The sequence below is a fragment of the Prionailurus viverrinus genome, chromosome A3 (assembly GCF_022837055.1).
Source record: "Prionailurus viverrinus isolate Anna chromosome A3, UM_Priviv_1.0, whole genome shotgun sequence".
NCBI classification, from domain to species: Eukaryota; Metazoa; Chordata; class Mammalia; order Carnivora; family Felidae; genus Prionailurus; species Prionailurus viverrinus.
In genome coordinates this window covers 28,085,268-28,105,789 of record NC_062563.1, presented here as the reverse complement: position 1 = coordinate 28,105,789, position 20,522 = coordinate 28,085,268, and the positions used below count along the sequence as shown (strand labels likewise).

Sequence of the window (20,522 nt, the reverse complement as noted above, 5' to 3'; positions counted from 1 at the left end):
GGGGGGGGGGGGGGGGGCGGGCACCAGGGAGGAGGGATTTTCAGAGGCCTGCACCCTCCGTCTCTCCGGCATCCATCAAAGCTCTGGAGCCTCTCTCAGAAAAAAGATTATTTCAAACACGGAATTAAATGCACGGATTTGCAAAGGAGGCTAACGCCTTGAGCACAGACCCGGACATGGGGCTCGAACTCACGGACCGCAAGATCATGACCCGAGCCGAAGACAGACGTTTAACCGGCTGAGCCACCCAGGCGCCCCTAGATTCCGAGTTTTTTAAAAAACGGATTTGCGATGCAATCGCATAGTGTTCCTGCGTTAATACATTAAATAACAGCATCTCAGGCGCTTTACGTAGATAGCGCCAGGAATCTTCCCTGCGACCCAGAGATAGGAGCCATGATCATCCCCATTCTAGAGGACAGGCCCAGACAGGTAGAGGTATCCGCCCAAGGTCACACAGCCCCTAAGCTAAGAGTTTTGATGCGAACCCAGGCTCGTCTGATACGATACACTAACTACTCTTCCCTCGTTGGTTTCTATCCGTAGTTGACAAAACGCTCTTTCCAAATATGAACCCTACGTGCCATTTTCCAAGGAAGAGACAGGCAGGGCCTATCACCGGTATTGATCTTCTCCCTGATTCTCAAATACACCAGACACACTCACGTCTTAGAGCGTTTGCATTTGCCTTTCCCTTCGTCTAGAACTCCCGTCCTCCTGTCTTTCCCACAGCTGGCTCCTTCGCACCCTCTCAGCTCAGGCAGCTCCCTCCGGTGAGGGTTTCCCTGCCACTCTGGCCACACTTGCCCCCGACCCCACTCACTACCGTGTCACATTTCCCTGTATGGCACTCATCACTATTGGAATTTAACGAATGAGTTTGTGGAACTGCCCTGGAATCAGAAAACTTGCCAATTCCGTTCACTCTTGATTTCCCAGTCCCTAGTGCAGCGCCTAGCACATAATAGGTGCTCAAGAAATTCCTGAGTGGGGTGGGGGTGGGGGGCGCGCCTGGGGGGCTCAGTCAGTGAAGCGTCCAACTCTTGCTTTCAGCTCAGGTCATGATCTCACAGGTCATGAGATCAAGCCCCACGCCGAGCTCTAGAGTGACAGCCCAGAGCCTGCTTGGAATGCTCTCTCTTCTCTCTGCCTCTCTCTCTGCCCCTCCCCAGTCAGCACACTCTCTCTGTCTCTCTCTCTCAAAATAAATAAAAATAAACTTAAAAAAAAAAAAAAAACCCTGAGTGGATACACAAATGACACTCCGAGGGTTGAGGGATTAGCGTAAGAAAATATATTTGTCGTTATAATACATACTCTTACATGGGCTATTTTATAGAATCTGGTTTGGCGGGTTTTTTACTGTGTGTGTTTTTTTACCTCTAACCTACAGGTTTTGTTGTGTTTTTTTTTTAATGTTTATTTACGCTTGTTATTTATTTATTTTGAGAGAGAGAGAGAGAGAGAGAGCAAGAGGGAGATTGAGCAGGGGAGGGGCGGAGAGAGGGAGAGGGAGAATCCCAAGCAGGCTCCACACTGCCAGCCAGAGCCCGATGCGGGGCTCGATCTCGTGAACCCTGAGATCACGACCGGGGCCGAAACCGAGAGTCAGGCGCTCAACGGACTGAGCCACCCGGGGCGTTTCTGTGAGCACTGACAAATATACACGCTCAGTCATGACACAGAACATTGCCAACACCCCCAGAAAGTTCCCCTATGACCCTTCGCTGTCCGTTCCCACCACAGACCCAGTCCTTGGCAACACCACGGATTCTGGCTTTTCCAGAAGGTCACATAAATGGAATCCTGCAGACTCTCTTTGAGTCTTATTATTGTGTGGATCACTAACTCCTTTCTTTTCTTTGTTGAGTTGAGTCCACTGGATGGACGGACCATGGTTGCTTATCCATTCCCCAGCTGCAGTCTTTTCTTATGTAAACGATGTGAGAGAAAAGCAGGCTTGAGGGGACCTCCTGGGCCACGAAGACTGTTCATCCGTTTCGATGCTCATCTGTGGCCTGTCCAGAATACCCTCCTTCCTCAACCGGCCCCCTGCCCGTCTAAACTCCTTTCCTTTCCCTCGAGTCCCTTTTCAGCCGCCCTCTCCCCAACAAGGAGCAAGGTTTCCTGTCCTCGTGTCAGAGATCAATGAAGTGAGGCTCAGAGGCACGTAGCCCTCGAGTACTAAAGACCCACAGTCGGAGTGTCATAGAGCCAAAACTCAAACCCGGGGCCGAAGGGAGAGGGTTGATAGCCCGAAGGCCAGAGATCAGCCCCTTTGCAGGCTGGAGAGGTGGTGGCAGGTCAGGCCCCTGCCCCCCCATCTCAACCCTGAGAATCTGCAGCATGAGGGTGACAAGGAAGAGGCAGGTCCAATCCTATGGGGGGACGTGGGTGGGGGGGCTCCTTCATTGGGACCCCTCCCCCATCCTTCCAGCCTGTGCCTGGGCCCTAGACCAGACCCAGTCCCCACCACACATGCCAACATTACTCACCAGAGTCCAGCATGGCCATAATGGGCCCATCTGGCCCACATTACCCATCCTAGGACCCATGCTGGTGGGCGGGTGTGGTAAATTGGGTGATGGGCCCCAGCTGTGGGTGGCCTTTGCCCCACCCAGCCACTCGCAGCCACAGGACAAGTGTGGGACCAGTGCGGGTACTTAGGGAACTCCTGTCACTTGAGATGACCCCAAGCTACCCTGAGTCCCCAGCTCAGCTCTGCAGGCCCGAAGAAGGCCCTGGGCCAGGAGTCAGGGAACCTAGACCACCAGGTTGTGACCTTGGGCCAGTCTTCCGGGCCTCAGTTTGTCCGTCTGCAAATGAGAGGCTTGAGGGGAGACTCCCGAGAAAGTCTGAACTGGCTCTTTATCTGCCTGGAGCTGAAGCTCAGGGTCTGGTCGTCTCCGTTTGAAACCAGGGTCCCCGAGGTCTGTGACTCGTGGGAGAGTGCCCCAGCACTCTGGGGTGCCCCAGCAGCCATGCATCAGCAATCCCAGGCGATAGAGGCAAGGCGGGGAAGCTGACCGGTGGGGAAGCGAGCAGATTCCAAACTCGCATTGGGATCGTGGTAGCCAGAACCCACTAGGGGACTGACTGCAGCAGACGAGAAAAAGAGAAGCGAGGAGGAGGAGGTCTGGGTTTGAGGCCAGCTGCCAAGATGGGAAAGATGGCGAAGGGGGGCGGGGGGCGGGGGGCCTGGCTTGCAGAGGGGAGTGGTGGGGGATGCCGAGACAGGGCAGTGGGGGCTGAGGGACCGAGGGTTCCATGGCGGGTGTTTTTGCTTGAGATGCTCGTTAGAAGCCCACATGGGGACGGTGAGCTGGTGGCACACGGAGGGGAGAAGTCTGGAGGGGAGACGGAGCCAGTGTCGTTGGCACGTGACCGTCCCGGGCCCAGCCAGAGCACCTGCAGCAGGCACTGAGGCTCCTGGGGCCCCGTCCGCTTTGACATCTGGTCTTGGGTGAAGCTAACGGATCCCTTTGCAGAGCGATACTTTATTTATTTATTTATTTGTTTGTTTGTTTATTTTTAATTTTTTTTAATGTTTATTTAGTTTTGAGAGAGACAGAGACAGAGCATGAGCAGGGGAGGGACAGAGAGAGAGAGGGAGACACAGACTCCGAAGCAGGCTCCAGGCTCTGAGCCATCAGCACAGAGCCCGACGCGGGGCTCGAACTCACAGACCGTGAGATCATGACCTGAGGTGAAGTCGGACGCTCAACCGACTGAGCCACCCAGGCGCCCCCAGAGCGATACTTTTCAATGCATAAAATAAAAGCGTCCGAACGCCCAGCGATCTTGCCATTGCGGTCAAAATACTCAATATTAGATCTGTGCTACGGTTGTAGCTTTGTCCAGTGGTGGGTCCGAGGATGTCCGTCATTCTGAGGTCCCGATGAGCAGAAACAGAATTTAAGATGCTGTACCGCCTGCACTGTGGTATGGAAATATTGGTGATTTCTAGGGGTTAATGGAGGGGCGGGATGAGCTAAGAGTGCTATGGTTTGTGGCCCACGTTCGTCATCGAAGGAAATGCCAAATTTTACTTACAGGTTAGCAAAGTTCGTGGGCCCCCCTGAATTCTCTTTGCAGACCCTGTGGCCCCCACTAAGGACCCATGACCTAGGGAGAGAACATGCAGAGAGACTAAGGCCCAGAACTGGGCTGAGAGCCCCCAACATGTAGAAGCCTGGTAAAGGAGGGGGCAGAGCGGGGGTGACCACGGATAGGAGGACAGCTAGGAGAAAGGAGCATCTGGAAAGTGTTTCCAGAACGCGGGTGTGGCCATCTGGGCTAACTGCTGCTGAGGGGGAGAGTCAGAGGCCATGGAAGGGTCCCTCCATCCAGGAGACGATGACCAGGCGGGTTAAGGAGGGAAGGGGGAGGGAGGGCAGAGAGCACCGAATTCTACAGTCTGGGTTATATTTGTTTTTCTTGAACATGGCAAATACACAGACTGCCTTATACTATTCCTTAAGCTTTCTTGTATGCACACCATAATAACATTGTTAACGTTTTTAGAGGCGCGGGTGGTCATGGAGGCAAGGAAACGGAGGAGCTTGTTGAAGAAGTTTTGCTGTTGAGGGGACCGGAGAAATTGGAGACGCAGTTGGAGGGACTGTGGGGTCAAGAATTTGTTTTTAGATGGAAGCGGTTGGATCACGCTTGTGTGTTACAGGGAACAGTGGGGCGGGGCGGGGTGGGGGTGGGGTGCTGATGATGCAGGGAAGGAAGGAACGGGCCAATATGACGAAGACTTGAGAGGCTCCCATGTGCCCGTCTCCCTGGTCCTCAGTCCCTTTTGTGACTGCCACCCCGCTTCTCACACTTGAGCAGCAGATTCACCTGGGCGGCTGGGCGCCACCCCAGAGTGTCTGACTCGGTAGGTCTGGGGTGGGACCTAGAAATTTGCATTTTTAACAAGCTCCAAGGGCCACACTTTGAGAAGCCCTGCTGTAGTCATTGACAGCATCACCCACGTGCGCCCCCTCCAGGATCTGATGTTGCACTACAAGGGCACGCACTCCAAAATCACAGTGGGGAGGGGGGATTGGGAAGGCGGGGAGAGCAGGAGAGGGGGGCGGCAGGGGGCTGGGGAGCAGGGAAAAGGGCAGACTGTTAAGATGCAAGAGGGGAGAAGAGACCGAGGAGGAAGCAGCCAGAGCCTGCCTGCCCCCACTGCAGCCAAGGTCACCACCCCTCCCTGGGGAATGCCTGTCTTCCCAGGGATCCTGGGAGCTGCCCTGCCAGACCTCCTGGAAGACTAAGTGAGAGGGCAAGGGACGCAGCCAGGGCCAGGGGGTAGGGATGATGGCCAGAGGCCAGGATGTGTGCAGAATGGAGAGAGAATAGAGGAGGGGCGCCAGCTCTCTGCCTGCGGGCACCGAGCCCTGAGAACACGCTGTTCACCTTTGCAGCTTGATCCTGGTCTCATGCCAGACCAGCTTCAACTGCTCTTGGGAAAGAGATTAGCCCGTGGGATCCCAGAACATCCTAGCTGCGAGAACCCTTGGAGACTGTCCGGTTCAGCCCATTTGGCAGATGGAGGGGAGCAGAAAATAGAAAAGTCCAGCTTGATGGATAGACCTGCAAACTCTCCTGCAGGGAAGGATACATCCCCACTCCCTGATGGCTGGGTAATGGGCATGACATTGGGGGCTATTCTCTGACCCTTGTAGCTCCCCTTTTTCTATCAATTCATTGAACACACATTTATTGAGCGCCTACTGTGCGCTAAGCGTTGTGCTAAACACAGAGATAAAGGTTGAGGAAGACCAAGTCTCCAGCTTCATGGAATTGACATTCCAAGGGTAAAGCAGACAACTGACAGATAAATATGTAATACAAAGTCGGGGAGTCGTAAGTGGTAGGAAGAGACCTGAAATGACACGAGGGAGTGAGGCATGCAGATGGGGATGAGATGGAGGGAGTTTCCAGGCAGAGGGAACGGCATGTGCAAAGGCCCTGAGGCAGGGGTATGCTTGCTGTGTTGGAGGGATGTCACAGAGGCCAGTGATCTGGAGAAGAGTGAGGGAGAGGACTGGGAGATGAAATCAGAGCGGGAACAGAAGGCTGGATCATGGAGGAAGCTGAAATCATAGGGAGGACTTTGGCTTTTCCTCTAAGATAGGAATTCTGAGAGGGTTTCTTTCTAGCAGAGGAGGATTTCAATTTGACTTAGGTTTAACAAGATGCCTCTGGCTGCTGAGTAGAGGATGGCTTGTGCATGGGACCAGGACAGAGGGAGAGAGGCCAGGGAGGAAGCTACTGGGATGGTCCAGGTGAGAGGTTAGGGTGGCCCGGCCTGGCAGAGAGGCCTCCCCTGGTTGCTCTTTGCCCTTCATGGAGATGCAGGAAGGGACAAGAGCCTTCCTCCAGCCCTTACCCATGACCCCGGCCCACGGTCTCCCCACAGCTAGAAAGGTACATCCAGATGAACTTGAGGTCAGAGCTGGCACAGGTCCAACAGCACATGGTCCAGAACCAGACGGCCACCATGCTGGAGCTAGGCACCAGCCTCTTGAACCAGACCACGGCCCAGACCCGCAAGCTGACTGATGTGGAGGCTCAGGTATGGAGGGCGAGCAGGTGGTGTGGGGGGAGGGGGCGGGGGGAGGCTGTGGCCAGACGGGCCGGCTCACAGCCCAGGTCATCTTGCCTCGGCCTCTATCCCTGGCTCAGGTCTGGGCCTCCTCTGGGCCTGTAGCACCCTGGGCCCCTTCCCTGATGACCCGATTACATGAGCACCAGGCCACGAGCCCTGGGGGCAGACACCGGGTGTGGTGCTTTCTGCCTCTGTGACTCCAGGGACACTCCAGGTCTGCGCTGGGCACTGGGATGAGCCCTCAGGGGGCTCAGAGGGCTCCCGGGGAGAGATGGCTAATAAACAATTCACTCAACCTCAAGAGCAACGGAAGGGGAGGGAGGGAGCAAACACATAAACGGGAGGGTGAGTAAGTGAATGGATAAAAAGATCGAATGACAAATAGGCATGTGTCCGTTGAATCCCTACTATGTGCAGGCACTGTTGGAGATGCCCGGTTCCGGGTTATAGCAGTAAATGAAACAGGCATGCATCCCGACCCTTGTGGACCTCCCTTTCCAATGACCACCAGGGAAATGAACAGGAAGAATAACTTGCACGTGTCAGGGGGTGACCGTGTCCAGGAGAAAACAGCCTGGGCAGGAGAGAGGGAGGGCACGCTAGGGTGCAGGGATGGCTTGCGAGTTTAGCCGGTGAAGCCAGGAAGGCACTGCGGAGAAGGTAGGATGGGAGCCAGGCTTACTCAGAGTAGGCCCAGTGGTGGGACGGGGCCGGCAAGCTCCAGGAACATCAGGGTGGTCAGTGTGGCTGGAACGACCAGGGGGAGAGGGGTGGGCAAGGGTTCAGAGAGAGGCACTGGGGGCAGACGACAGCTCGGGGCACTGAAGGCCATGATGGCCATCTGGAAGGTGGATCTGACAGGACTTGGTGATAGATTAGATTGGGGTGGGGAGGGGGTGCTCAAGGGCGACTCCTCCTGGGGCCTGAGCAGCCAGAAGAACGGAACTGTCATGTGCAGTGATGGGGAAGAGCAAACTCAGAAGGCAGATCATAAACTCAGGGCCTGTGAGTGAGCGAGTGAGCGACCGTAGAAACTAACTGCAGGGAGGATAGAAATAGGTCAGCGAGTTTCTGGAATGGCAGAGCCCCCGGGCAGGTGGACGGCGGCCGAGGCGCGTTCCCACAGGGCTCGCGCAGCCCCCTACCCCTTCCTGTTTGCCGGGACAGGTCCTGAACCAGACGTCGCGAATGGAGATCCAGCTCCTGGAGACTTCGCTGTCCACCAACAAGCTGGAGAAACAGCTGCTACTGCAGGGTCACGAGCTGCACCGGCTGCAGGGCCGCAACAAGTGGGCACCAGCATCCTGGCACGGGGCCGGGGACAGGGCTGGGGGGCGAGGGCCAGCCCGGGACCCACGTGGGGTTGGGACCCAGGGTGGGCGCCGGGGCCGGGGCCCGGGCCCGGGTGGGGGCCAGGGTTGGAAGCTGGACTTGGGCTAGTACCTTGGACAGGGGCGGGGGCCAGAGCTGGGGTCCCTGGGTTAGGACTGACATGAGGGAACACTTGGGCGGCTCGGGCTGGAGCCAGAACTGGGGTAAGGACGGAAACCAGAGTTGGAGTCCAGACTGAAGCTGGGAGAAAAGGTGGGCCCTGGGGCTGGGCTGAGGTTGGGCTGGGGGCCCAGCAGGCACCCCTGGGTGGAGACGGGAGACAGGCATTTCCCTGGGGGCTCAGGACGCCCTGATTCTTACTCCGTTCCTTCCTTTTTTTCCTTTCCTTCTCCCTTCCTTCCTTCCTTCCTTCGGCAGAGAAACTGGCACCTGAGGCTGATTTCATCTTGGTTTCTAGCTGAGTGGAGAAAAACTGTCAAGGTCAGGGTGCCGGAGGAGGCAAAACCCACACGCTGACGCAGCCACCCCCTTCTGTACAGGGGGAGATGTTACAGGGTTACAGTTGCTCGCACGCCGGTCACAATAAGGACCTAAGGCTCATCTGGGTCTCTCTGATCTGCGTACAGCTAATGCTAGTTTGTCCACCTTCTTATTCCTACTCCGCCACTCCAAGGTGGGGCAGGCCAGGGACTGGGACAGTCTGAATCGGCACTGTCTAGAAATCCGTGTAGAGGGAGGATAGCGCCAATATGCTATTGGCCCATGGAGACAGCTAAATTTCTAGAACCCGAGTGTGCCCCCGTTTTTTTTCCTCTTCCTACGGCATACTTTGGGGTTGGGGGGGGGGGGGAATTCCTTCTGCCTCGGCTAGACTCATTGTGCTAGTCTGGAGAATGGGTTGGCGTAACCTTACAGATAGGAGAACGTCTCCCTCCCATCCCCATCCCTTAGCCAGCGACCCACCCACCCGGAAGCCATTCCATCACTGCATGTTGCTTGTTCTTTTCTCCAACTGGATAACCTTCCACCCCATGGCTGTGCCCACCCTAATTTTCCCGGCGTCCCCAGCGAACGGGCAGTAAGGTTGTTGTTTCCTGTCTTTTTCTACTCTTCAACGTGAGGCGGTGAATAATGTCCCTGTACCTCGCTGCACACACACACACGTGAGCCAGCCTGCAGGCGAAAATGCCAGAAGTGGAAGAGTTGAGTCAAAAGCATTTTTCTTTTCTTAAAACTCGTCTTTTTTTTTTTTAAACCCGTGCCAAAAATGCTCCGCGCTTATTATATCGTCAGGCAATAGAGACCCGTATAAAATGAAAGGGAAAGTCGGTTCCCCCCACCCGCCTCCCCTCTTCCTCCTCTCCATCACCATCCACTCCAGCCCGCTCGCCAGCTCGCTCGCTCGCTCGGCAGGAGCAACAACGCTTCGTGGATTTTCTTTCACTTTCTCTGCAAACACAGGCACCACCGTGTCCTTCCACGTGCCTCTCTAAGCCTTTTCCTATAAGTTCGCGGGTCTCCCTCTGCATTTACAGCAATACCTTTGTCCTTCCTCTGTTTGGTCACCCACACATGGGGCTGGACGAGAGGCACTCGTGTCCAGAGCGCAGTCCTGCTCAGGTCCTGGGCATCTTTCCAATTCCGCCCAGATGCGCTCTGCCCCCAGAGCATTTCCAGGGACGCGGAGACAGCACAGGCTCAGCCAGCCCTGGCTGCTGGGCATTCAGGCCCTTCGTTTTTCTCTATTATAACCGATCCCCCAAGGGGCACTCCTGCCCATGCTCCCTAGAGGTTATCTCCTGGGAGCGGACTGCTAGGTCAAAGGGCAGGCATACTGTGGACTTGATAAGGACATCCTTATCAAGGCTGGCATTGATATCAAAAGCTTTGATATCAAAGCTATTATTCCTGGCACATCCTTCCACCCCCACCTCTCTCTCTCTCTCTCTTTATTTCAATTTTATTTCGTATTTATTTCTTTATTTTGAGAGAGAGAGCAGGGGAGGGGCAGACAGACAGGGAGAGAGAGGGAATCTCAAGCAGGCTCCAGCGCAGTGCAGAGCCCCACGAGGGGCTGGATCCCAGGAACCCGGTGATCGTGACCTGAGCAGAGATCAAGAGTCAGGGGCTTAAGGACTGAGCCGCACAGGCGCCCCCGCCACCACCACCCCTTTCTTCTATGGACCCCGATCCATCCATCTTCTTCCAGAGCCAGGTCTCCGGTCTCTCTTTCCTCCCCTCCTCGCTCTCTGCTACCGGTGGGCACGTCCCCGCCCCGCCCTCCCCCCCCCCCCCCCCGGCCCCCCACCTCCCCGGGGCTGTGTAACTCTGGGCAGGCGTCCCACCTCTCTGAGCCTCCTTACCGATCTGTTAGGGGAGTGCCCCCCGCCCCCGGGGCCCCGGGGACGAGCCCTCGAGTGTGACCGCGTGGTGGGGACAGCGGGCTGACGCGCGTGCGCCCCCCGCCCCGCAGCGCGCTGGAGACGAGGGTGCAGGCCCTGGAGACGCAACAGCAGGCGGAGCTGGCTTCTCTCCGCGGCGAGAAGGAGCGGCTGCGGCGGCTGCTGGGCCGCCAGAGCGGCGCCCTCGCGGGCCTGGAGCGCAGCCTGCGCGCCGCCAGCAGCAACTCCAGCCTCCTGCAGCGCCAACAGCGCCAACTGCTGGAGTCCGTGCAGCGCCTGGTGCGCGTCGTGGCCCAGGGCCCGGGTGAGCGAGGGGGCGCCTGGTGCGGTGCGGGAGGAGGGCAGGGGAGGGGAGGGAGATCCCGCTTACCCTCCCGCTTCGCTGGAAGCCACTGCGGGCGAGGCCCGTCCCCTCTCCCGGCACCTGGGAGATAGAAACGACAACGAATTCTAACAACGAGGAGTCCTAGGAGGAGCCAATGCAGACGCCACCCCCTAACTCCATGAGTGACCTTGGGCATGTCCCTCTCTTGGCCTCAGTTTCGCCATCTATTTGTGAAAGTGATAACAATAAGGAGTCCCCCCGACCCAGACGCATAAGTTTGGGTTCCAGGATCCACCCGACACCCTCCCTTGCTTCGTCTTGCCCCACCCTTCCCCCAGCCTCAGTTTCCCTACTTGTAGAGTGGAGAGATTGGACTCAGTGTTCCCCAAGGCCTTCTCTCGCCCTGTTGCCCTCGTCCCTAAACCCAGGAGAGCCCCACAGAAGTGAGGAGGCATCTCTGGCCCTGGCTGCTGAGAGGGGAGATCAAGGCCGGGGTCGGTTCTCACTGACTCCTTCTGAGGGGGCCCGCTTGGGGTGGCCGAGGCCTTGCTGGTTTCAGCTTGAGTCACTCAGTCAGCAGAACCCTAACTGAGCACCCACTGTGTGCCAGCAATGCAGCTGACATTTCCAGACCACAGAAGACCTAAAAGGCAGGGCTGAGGAGAAAGAACACCAACCTGAGGACAGTCAGGAGCCGTGGGAAGGTTTTTACACCCAGCGGGACTATGTTTTGGGAAGCTCAGTTGGAACTGGGCAGTGGAGAACGGCTGGGTGGGAGGGAAAGACGGAGGAACGTGTTTCTTTTTTTTTTTTTTTTAATTTTTTTTCAACATTTTTTATTTATTTTTGGGACAGAGAGAGACAGAGCATGAACGGGGGAGGGGCAGAGAGAGAGGGAGACACAGAATCCGAAACAGGCTCCAGGCTCTGAGCCATCAGCCCAGAGCCCGACGCAGGGCTCGAACCCACGGACCGTGAGATCGTGACCTGGCTGAAGTCGGACGCTCAACCGACTGCGCCACCCAGGCGCCCCAGGAGGAACGTGTTTCTACTCCTTGCAGGATCAGCACGGCAGGAGGCCGGGAAGCCTTTAAGGCACAAGGAATCCAGCCGGAGTGACGCGTTCCAGGCACTAAGGCTGGCAGCGATTTAGGGCCAGAGGATGGCACCAGGGCTCTAAGTGGGGCAGGCCCTGCTGGGTTTGAGGGATGTGAGGCCCCAAGGAAGCCACGGGCAAAAGTGGAGTCCTTCCAAACCACGAGATATGGAGGGACCCGAACGCATCACTGGCTTGTGCCATAGCCCTGGCAGTGACACTGCCTAAATTAGTCCCACGAGTGGGTCTGTTGTAGCTCAGCCCCAGATGCAGGCCCGGGCCCGGCGCCTCTGCCCGCAGGCTCACCGCTAACCCAGTCTCCAGCTGTGATCCCGTGTCTGCTCGCCAGGCTGGGTAGGAGGTTGTGCTGGGCGCCTGGCCTCAGGCACCCTTTGCCCAAACGCCCCGTGCCCCTGCCCTGCTGTCACCAGAGAAGGGCACCGTGGGGTTGTGCTTCCTACCGAAGGGCACTCTAAGGACTCCTTCGTAAGACCTAGAGAGAGGGAAGGCTCTGCCCATGCCCCCAGCTGTGTGCCCTTGACCCAGTTACCTTTCCCTTAGCCCTCGGTTGAGGGGGACGTGCCTCACCGGGGTTCCGACCCCAGTTACCTCTCCCGGAAGACCCTAGCAGCCTCATCTGCGGCCTCCCTGTTTTGAGTCTTATCCCCTGCAGTCTCCGTTCCACGCTTTAGCCGGAGCCCTCTTCCTCCGCACAGTCTGGGTTCCTTCCTCACCCTGGCATCCGAGGCTGACCTGGCGCCTGCTGAAACTCAACCTCATTTCTCGTTCCTCTCTGAACGTCCCTGTGCCAGCCTCGCCCTGCTCCCGTCAAGTTCGTCAGACAGCCAGAGCTCTCTCTGGCTCAGCTCTGGTCTCATGGTGTGGGTCATTTCGCCTCCCTGCCTCCACCAGTTTCCCACACCACCCCATCCCTGGCACACGCCAGGACTGTTCCCACCTTGGAGCCCCCACACGCGCTGTTCCCTCTGCCTGGAACATTTTCCCCTTCTCCTAGGTGATCCTGCTCCTTATCCAGACCCCAGCTCGCTCACCTCCTCTAGGAAACTTTCTCAGGTCTGATACCTCTCCCTGTCCCCAGCATCTCCCAACCCGGAACCCGGCAGGAAGTAGGGCTCACCTGCCCCTTCCCTCTCTCCTTAGCTTACCTCCAATTGCTTTTGCGTTTGTCACATTGCAGCCTCCGTGAGGGCAGCTGAGCAGGTGTTCCAGGACTGTGCAGAGATCCAACGCTTCGGGGCCAACGCCAGTGGCGTCTACACCATCCACGTGGCCAATATGACGGAGCCCAGGAAGGTTAGGGGACTCCCTGGGGGCTGAGGCTAGCAGAGGGTGTTGAGCCAAGGGGCTCCCCGACAGGTCACCGCCTCCCCCCGCCCCAGTCAGCTTCAGGCCTTGTCCGACATCTGAGATACCAGAGAAAGTGGGGTGACCCTACCTTCGGGAGCTTCCAAGGGAGTCAGAGGTCAGAATGTGGGGGTTAAAGCAGAAGTTCCCAGTGTTGGAAGTACATCCTTCTGCATCTTCTCCAGAGACGCTTTTAGTTGGAATGGAAGAAAAAAGTTCTGTGTTGGTTAAGGTCATGCTGGCTGTGGGGCGCCTGGGTGGCTCAGCTGGTTATAAGCATCTGACTTCAGCTCAGGTCACGATCTCACAGTTTTGAGTTCAAGCCCCACGTCGGGCTCTGTGCGGACAGCTCGGAACCTGGAGCCTGCTTCGGATTCTGTGTCTCCCTCTCTCTCTCTCTGCCACGTCCCCGTTCGCACTCTGTCCCCCCCCCCCTCTCAAAAATAAACAAACATCAAAAAAAATTTTAATTGAAAAAAAAAGGTAATGCTGGCTGAAACAGCAAACAAATGTTGAAAATCCAGGGGCTTAACACAAAGAAGTTTATTTCTAGTTCAAAAAAAATTTTTTTAATGTTTATTTTTGAGAGAGAGAGCGAGAGCGAGCGGGGTGGGGGAGGGGCAGAGACCGAGGGAGACACAGAATCCGAAGCAGGCTCCAGGCTCTGAGCTGTCCGCACGGAGCCCGGGGTGGGGCTCAAACCCACAAACCGTGAGATCATGACCTGAGCGGAAGTCGGGCGCTTAACTGACTGAGTCACCCAAGCGCCCCACAAAGAGGTTTATTTCTCATTTACATATAGTCCAGTTGAATGCAGGTGTGGGGGCTCTGCTGCACATGGGAAATGAGGAACCAGGGCCAATAGAGACCCCACCATCTCCAGTGAGTGTCTTCAGTGAATGTTGCCCTGGGCTTTGGAGGTCCACTTATGAGATGGATGAGGGGTCAAGGGGAAGTGTGGGTATCAGGAGGGAGGGTTTGGAAGCCAGGCCCAGAAGTAAAAGAGTATGGAGAACAAGTAGTCAGTCTTTGCACTTCCTAACTCCCTTTTCAATTTTCTTTGACTTCCTATAATATATATATATTATATATATTTATATATGTTTGTTTCCAGGCCGTCTTTAGCACTTCACACACACCTGCTAAACTCCTCTTTTTTTTTTTTTAATTTTTTTTCAACGTTTTTTATTTATTTTTGGGACAGAGAGAGACAGAGCATGAACGGGGGAGGGGCAGAGAGAGAGGGAGACACAGAATCGGAAACAGGCTCCAGGCTCTGAGCCATCAGCCCAGAGCCCGACTCGGGGCTCGAACTCACGGACCGCGAGATCGTGACCTGGCTGAAGTCGGACGCTCAACCGACTGCGCCACCCAGGCGCCCCTAAACTCCTCTTTTAACGAAGAGATCAGGCCCTCGATGTCTAGCTAGAATTTCATGTTTTCGTTACATTTATTTTTACAATTATTTGACTAAAAGCAAGTGTTACTAGTGTTCGATTTGTGGTACTGATAAGATTTCCTTCCGAAATACATTTCATTTCAGTATTTAAGTGTTTTTTTTTTAAGGGACACTACTTTTTAAGTAAATATTCTATATGAAATTAGGTTCACTCTATAGGAAATTCAGCTATGGTGAAATTCTGTGAGGCAAAAGAGCTGGGCTCAGACCTCAGCGTAATTTAGTCTCACTTGCCTCGAGAAAGCCCCTTCTCCTCTCTGGACCTCAGTTTCCCTTACTGTACCCTCTGCTACTCCCACAACAAATGCCACTGTCTCCTCTCCCTGAGCAGGCTTCTACTTTCTCAGAGCCGCTCCCTCCACTGCCATTTCCACTTGTCTGCCTGTCACATCATCATCCAAAGCCCTGTTCCAAGGCTACCTCCTCTGAGAAGCCTTCCGGGGTTGCCCAGTGACTCCTTCTTAGGAGCTCTTCTTGTGGCTGCCCAAATGTTCATAACCAATAGTCTGCCTGCCCCATCATAGCAGCCAGGCATATCCTCCAGACCAAGCCAGCCCTGAGGGTTGATTGATCTCTGACGCGTCTCTGTCACCTAGTATGGGACCAGGGACCAAATGTGTCTTCACTGAACATTGAACATGTACTGAACCGGCTGGAAGAATAATACGAACAAAGATTAGGCTGAAAGAAGAGATTATGATGGATGGTGAGCTCTTTGAGAGAAAGACTCTTTCTGTCTTATCCATACTGGCACCTCCCATACTTTGAATGGAGCTTGGTATATAGCAGGTGCTCAGAAAACATTTGCCCGCTGAATGTAATAACATTTCCTGAGTCTACGCCGTGTGCCAAGCATGTTACGCCTGTCAGCATTTAATCCTCACCACAACCTCGCAATAATAGCGGGGGAAAAGCCTCCATTTACTTAGTTCCCAATATGCCCAGACTCTTTCCTTTGGATGACTCATTATACATAGTTCTTGCGTCAAGCCAACTTGCAGGTGAGAAACTGAGGCACAAAGAGGCTAAGGTCTTAACACTTACATTTTACAAACGAGGAAAGGAAGGCTCTGAGAGGACATCACTTGTCCACGACTTTAGAAAAAATGATGACACTAAGTGGGAAATGTGAACCTGGATATTTCTGATGCCCTTGACCACCAGGCTCACCTGTTGCTCTGTGAAACTGTCAGCCAAATCAAAATGGGGCTGGTCCAGAGCTGCTTCTGACATCTTCCAAGGGCTTCCAACTCCGCCCCCCCCCCCACCACCACCACTACCACCCAATTCCTTCCAGGTGTTCTGTGACATGGAGGCCAATGGAGGCGGGTGGACTCTCATCCAGCGCCGTGAGAATGGCAGTGTGAATTTCCAGCGGAACTGGAGAGATTACAAACAGGTAACACTGCTGAAGGGGCTTTTCAGCCCTGAAACTGGGGCAGGGGGGTTGTAGGCAGGGCACTGGTTTGCCTTCAACCCTCCCCGGGGGGGAATCAACCCACCTAAAACCAACCACCTTCAAACAGATTTTCCTAGTGCACATTCACTGTCAGGGACTCCCTCACCTGAAATTGAACCTTCTCTTTGCGGGTTCTGACATCTATCCTAAAAATAAAAGTTTAACTTTATTTTTTTTTATTTGTGTAAAGATTATACATACATATTGCTTTAAAAAAATTTGCTTTAAGAATACAAAAATGGAACAGAAAAAAGTAGTCTCCCCTGCCTACCCCTGACTGCGTTGCTTAAATGAATGTCTTTATCTTTGCACACATATATAATCACATTTTCAGGAGAGATTCTTTAATGTGGAATTGCTGGCTCAAAGACCCAGTGCGTTTTACAAGATGAGAAGTAGTGCCCTCGTGTCTTCCAAGTTGTAAATTAACTTTTGAGTAAAGAACTTTTGGCAAGCTGGCTTAAAAGCTCTTAAAGTTTCCACAGGCAAAAGAAATAGAAGAAGGTATGTGGAAATGCAACAATATCATTAGTCGTGGCTGCGCACTGTTCATTCAACCAACACTTAAAAATAAATACCAAATTAAGAGATGAGTGTCCTTGAGCCAACTGAGTTTTAAACAAGTATTAAAATGGCAAAAAAGAAAGGGGATGCTCAGACACAGAAATACACAAGGGCACTGAATACTAACAGACTAATCGGCAGCGAGGCAGGACCGAAGTGGGGAGTGGGGTTTAGGTGTGCCCCTGTCCTTGGTGCTGAATTATTATTCGGGCCGAGGACAGGTTTCTCATCACCCTGGGACACTAACGCGCTTAGCTTTGCATTTCTGTGTTGTTGAAATTTTGCAGGAGTTGCCATGCCACCCAACAAAGGTCGCTCTACAATTTATGCCCCCGATTAAAATCTTTTAATGTTTTGTTGCGGCCCAACACACATGCAGCTAAGTGCACAAATCTTAAAAGTGGAAGATACTCAGTGGGTTTTTGCCTATGTGTTCACCGACGTGCCCACCATTCAAAGCTGGATATACAGCACTGCCAGCACCACAGAAGCCCCTCTGGTGCCCCCCTGTGCCTCCTCGTGCCCCAGTCAATACTCCCCCAAAAGCTAGTTGCCATTCTGACTTCTAGCACGACGGATTCATTTTGCCTGTTCTGAAACTCCACAGAAATGTGATTTCAATTATTTTTAACAGAATTTACCCAGTTTTACAAAAATCTTGGGTTGTTTTTTTTTTTTTTTGCTCTAGGAGGTGGAGAACTCCCATCCCCAGGCCTGCCCACACTGTACTTTGTGGACTTGGTCATTAGGCAAAGTGGTTTTGGATTAAGTGGCCCTGGAGCCCGGCCCAGCCCAGCTCCTCGGCCAGGGGCACAGCCTCCCATCGCAGCATGAAGCCCACCCCCACCCTTCGCTCCCCACAGGGCTTCGGCGACCCGGCAGGGGAGCACTGGCTGGGCAATGAGGTGATGCACCAGCTCACCGGCCGGACAGCCTACTCCCTGCGTGTGGAGCTGCAAGACTGGGAAGGCAACGAGGCCTACGCTCAGTATGAGCATTTCCAGCTGGGCAGCGAGGGACAGCTGTACAGGTGGGCTCGGGGCCCAGGCTGGTGGGCGGGCTGGGGTCCCGGGCTAGTGGCTGTAGAGTCCGCACCAAGGGTCAATCCCTGGGCGTCTCCTGTTCCTACCATCTGTCCCCCATTTGGGCACACGTCACGGGATCTGGAGGCGGCCGGTTAACACTCAGCACGTCCCGACCACTGGGTGGGGTGGAGAGACTGTCGCTGACGCTGCCATCCCAGGAGCAGGAAAGGGCCTTCTCAGGTCAGTCACCCCGAGGCAGCCATATTCCTGAGGCCCAGAGCGGGGAGCCCAGCCTGTCCCATGCCGTGGGGTAAGGTAGAAAGGTCCCTGGGCTACGAATCAGGGAACCTGAGCTCCTTCTGGCTCTGTTCCAGCTCGCTTTGTCAATTTGGGCAAGTCAATGTTCTGGCTTGTCTGGACTTCCGCTTCTTAACTGCGGGATGGGCTTAAATATGAGCGTAATGTGAAATCATCAAGGTCTCCCACACCTCCCTCGGCTCGGTTCTTGGCTCTATTTCGGAAAAGAAATGAGCACTTACTGAGCACCTACTCTGTTCCAGGCATATTACTCCATTTAACCCTCCCACCACACGCTGAGGTAAGCATTGCCGCACCTGCTTTACTGATGTGGAAACCGAGGCACACAGCTTAAGTATCCTGCCCCAAGTTACAAGTTAGGTAGAGCTTAGATTTGAACTCAGGTCTCTCTGCTACCGACACCCAGGGTGCTTCTACTACATGATGTTGCCTCTCTGAGAAACTCAGGGTTCTTGAAGATACGACTGGGTCCTGGCTATCTTTGAACCAGGACAGGATTGAAATCATAGACTCCCACTCACAAGTCTGCAAAGGACGTCACCTGTCGCCTGGGGCTTCATGTGATGCTAGCACATATGCCCCAGCCACCAGCCAGCCAGGCTGGGATGCCTCCACTGACAGGGGAAGTCACTTCCTCCAAAGGAATCGGATGATTCTCCGTCTTCCTGCACTTTAGGTCTAATTCCATCTCAGGGAGCTTTTCGATACTATGCTCCACCCACTCCTTTCTCTTCTTATTAGACGCCCTGGATCCTCCAGCTAAGTTGTTCTGACATCCTCCTTACGGGACCCACCCCAATCTGATAAGAGTCCTCCTTAAACAGCCAGGTTCAGAGCTGAATGAACCATGCCCTGGGTCTGGGCGAGGCAAGGGCTAAGCTGGATGGTCCCCTCCCCGCTACTCCTCGAGCTGACCAGGGAGTAACCACAACACGCTGCCGACTCCTAGTCAAGCCACTAAAGCCAAGGCTTAAGTCCTGACTCCATTCCCTATCTCGCTCAGTGATCCCGAAGAAATGCCTCCACTTTCTCATCTGTAAAATGGGTGCCCTAGGTGTACCTACCTTATTCAAAGTGCTCTGAAGCTCAAATGAGACACTGCACACCGAGCATTAACACAGTGCCTGGTACTTAGTAAATGCTCAGCAAAGAATATAATTGCTGACCCCGAGGCAGCTGTTCACACACTTGGCGCGCCTGCTCTGTGTGAGTTCACTGCTGTTCCTATCCCCGTTGCTTCGTTCACAGTCGTGGGTCCTGTGTGTCTGGGGGTGAGCACGTCCACAGGCAGTCCCACACTCCCGGGAAGACAGTAGCTGCCTGTGGGGAACACACAGGGGCATAGAGATGCTTGTGCGAACAGGGAGGACTCCTTGGAGGAGGTAATGCCTATAAAGGGTGGGCATCCTCCAGACAAAGAGAGTATAGGAAGGGCACCCCCAGGCAGTGGGGATGTTTTGAAAAAAGGCAGAGAGGGGGTTCCTTCCATCCAGCTGGCCACGGGTACCCCAAACCTGAGCAAGTCTCTTTCAAGATCATAAGGAAGACTCCCTGCTCTTTCAGGAAAGGCTTGGGAGTCTGGGGGGGAACAAAGGTGGTGGGGGGGGCGGCACGGAGATCCTAGAAAACAGAGGGAGATGTGGAAACTGCCAGAGAAGAGCCAAGGGGAGAGTGACAGAACAGATGCTGGTCCCTGTACCCCCACCGTAGGGTCAGCTGGCGGCTGAGGTGGGGAGGATCCCCACAGGGAAGCCCAGAGGCAGAAGAGCATAGGCATCAGGGGCGGGAAGGCCACCCTTATTTGTCAGACACAATAATGAGGGCCTTCTAGAGCCTGACTAAGGCACATGCATAAGCCTACAAGAGGAAGTGGCCCACAGGGAGGGAGGAAGCAGGAGGCACGGCCAAGGCACAGGCACATGCCCCCCAGAGGTGCCCACACACCCAGATCTGATTACAAGTGTGAGATACAGACAGAGATACGCAAGGGCGGGCACAGACATACGTGCACATGTGGAGGGGCTCGCCACACCTCTGGGGCACACACGTAGGCCTACAGAGCGCACAGACTCACACAAGCGCATCGCTACACAAGCAAGCACAGACACACGTGCAGCGGTGCTTTGCAGAAGCCCTCACAGGTAACACACGCGCAATTCCAGACACAAAGGCAGATTCCACCATAGATACTGATACACAGACTCAGAACACACACACACATATGCGCGCAGGCATGAACAACAGCATCCAAACGCTCGCAACTGTAGATGCACAGACCCACCCACAGATCCACGGACACGTGGAAAACACACCTTGTGTGCCTAACTTGGGGATACCCGGAGGCCTGTGTGTTTGGGTTCCCCAGGCTTGAGCCATGCAGATGTTTGAGATGTGTCTCAGCACTGAGTCACATGGGGCATCCTGGTCTCCGACTTGAGAATTCCCCGGGGGTCACAAGATCCCCATTCTGGCGCCCACGGGGGAGGGGAAGGGAGGCAGAGACTGAGCTGAGGACTTGGAGACAGTAGGGAGGCCAGTGCTGCTGGCGTAACCCCCGTGAGGCCCATCGG

The 20,522-nt window shown here is 54.8% G+C and overlaps 1 protein-coding gene across 1 annotated transcript in view; it reads left to right on the top strand.

Annotated features, from left to right (window-relative positions):
* The window catches only part of ANGPT4 (angiopoietin 4), a 47,408-nt gene that overhangs the window by 16,103 nt on the left and 10,783 nt on the right, over nucleotides 1-20,522 (top strand). Inside the window, exons 2-7 of the mRNA XM_047852841.1 lie at nucleotides 6,419-6,574; nucleotides 7,775-7,896; nucleotides 10,413-10,645; nucleotides 12,961-13,076; nucleotides 15,884-15,985; nucleotides 17,473-17,639. Coding sequence (XP_047708797.1) covers nucleotides 6,419-6,574; nucleotides 7,775-7,896; nucleotides 10,413-10,645; nucleotides 12,961-13,076; nucleotides 15,884-15,985; nucleotides 17,473-17,639 — 896 coding nt within the window. The remainder of the gene's footprint in view (nucleotides 1-6,418; nucleotides 6,575-7,774; nucleotides 7,897-10,412; nucleotides 10,646-12,960; nucleotides 13,077-15,883; nucleotides 15,986-17,472; nucleotides 17,640-20,522) is intronic.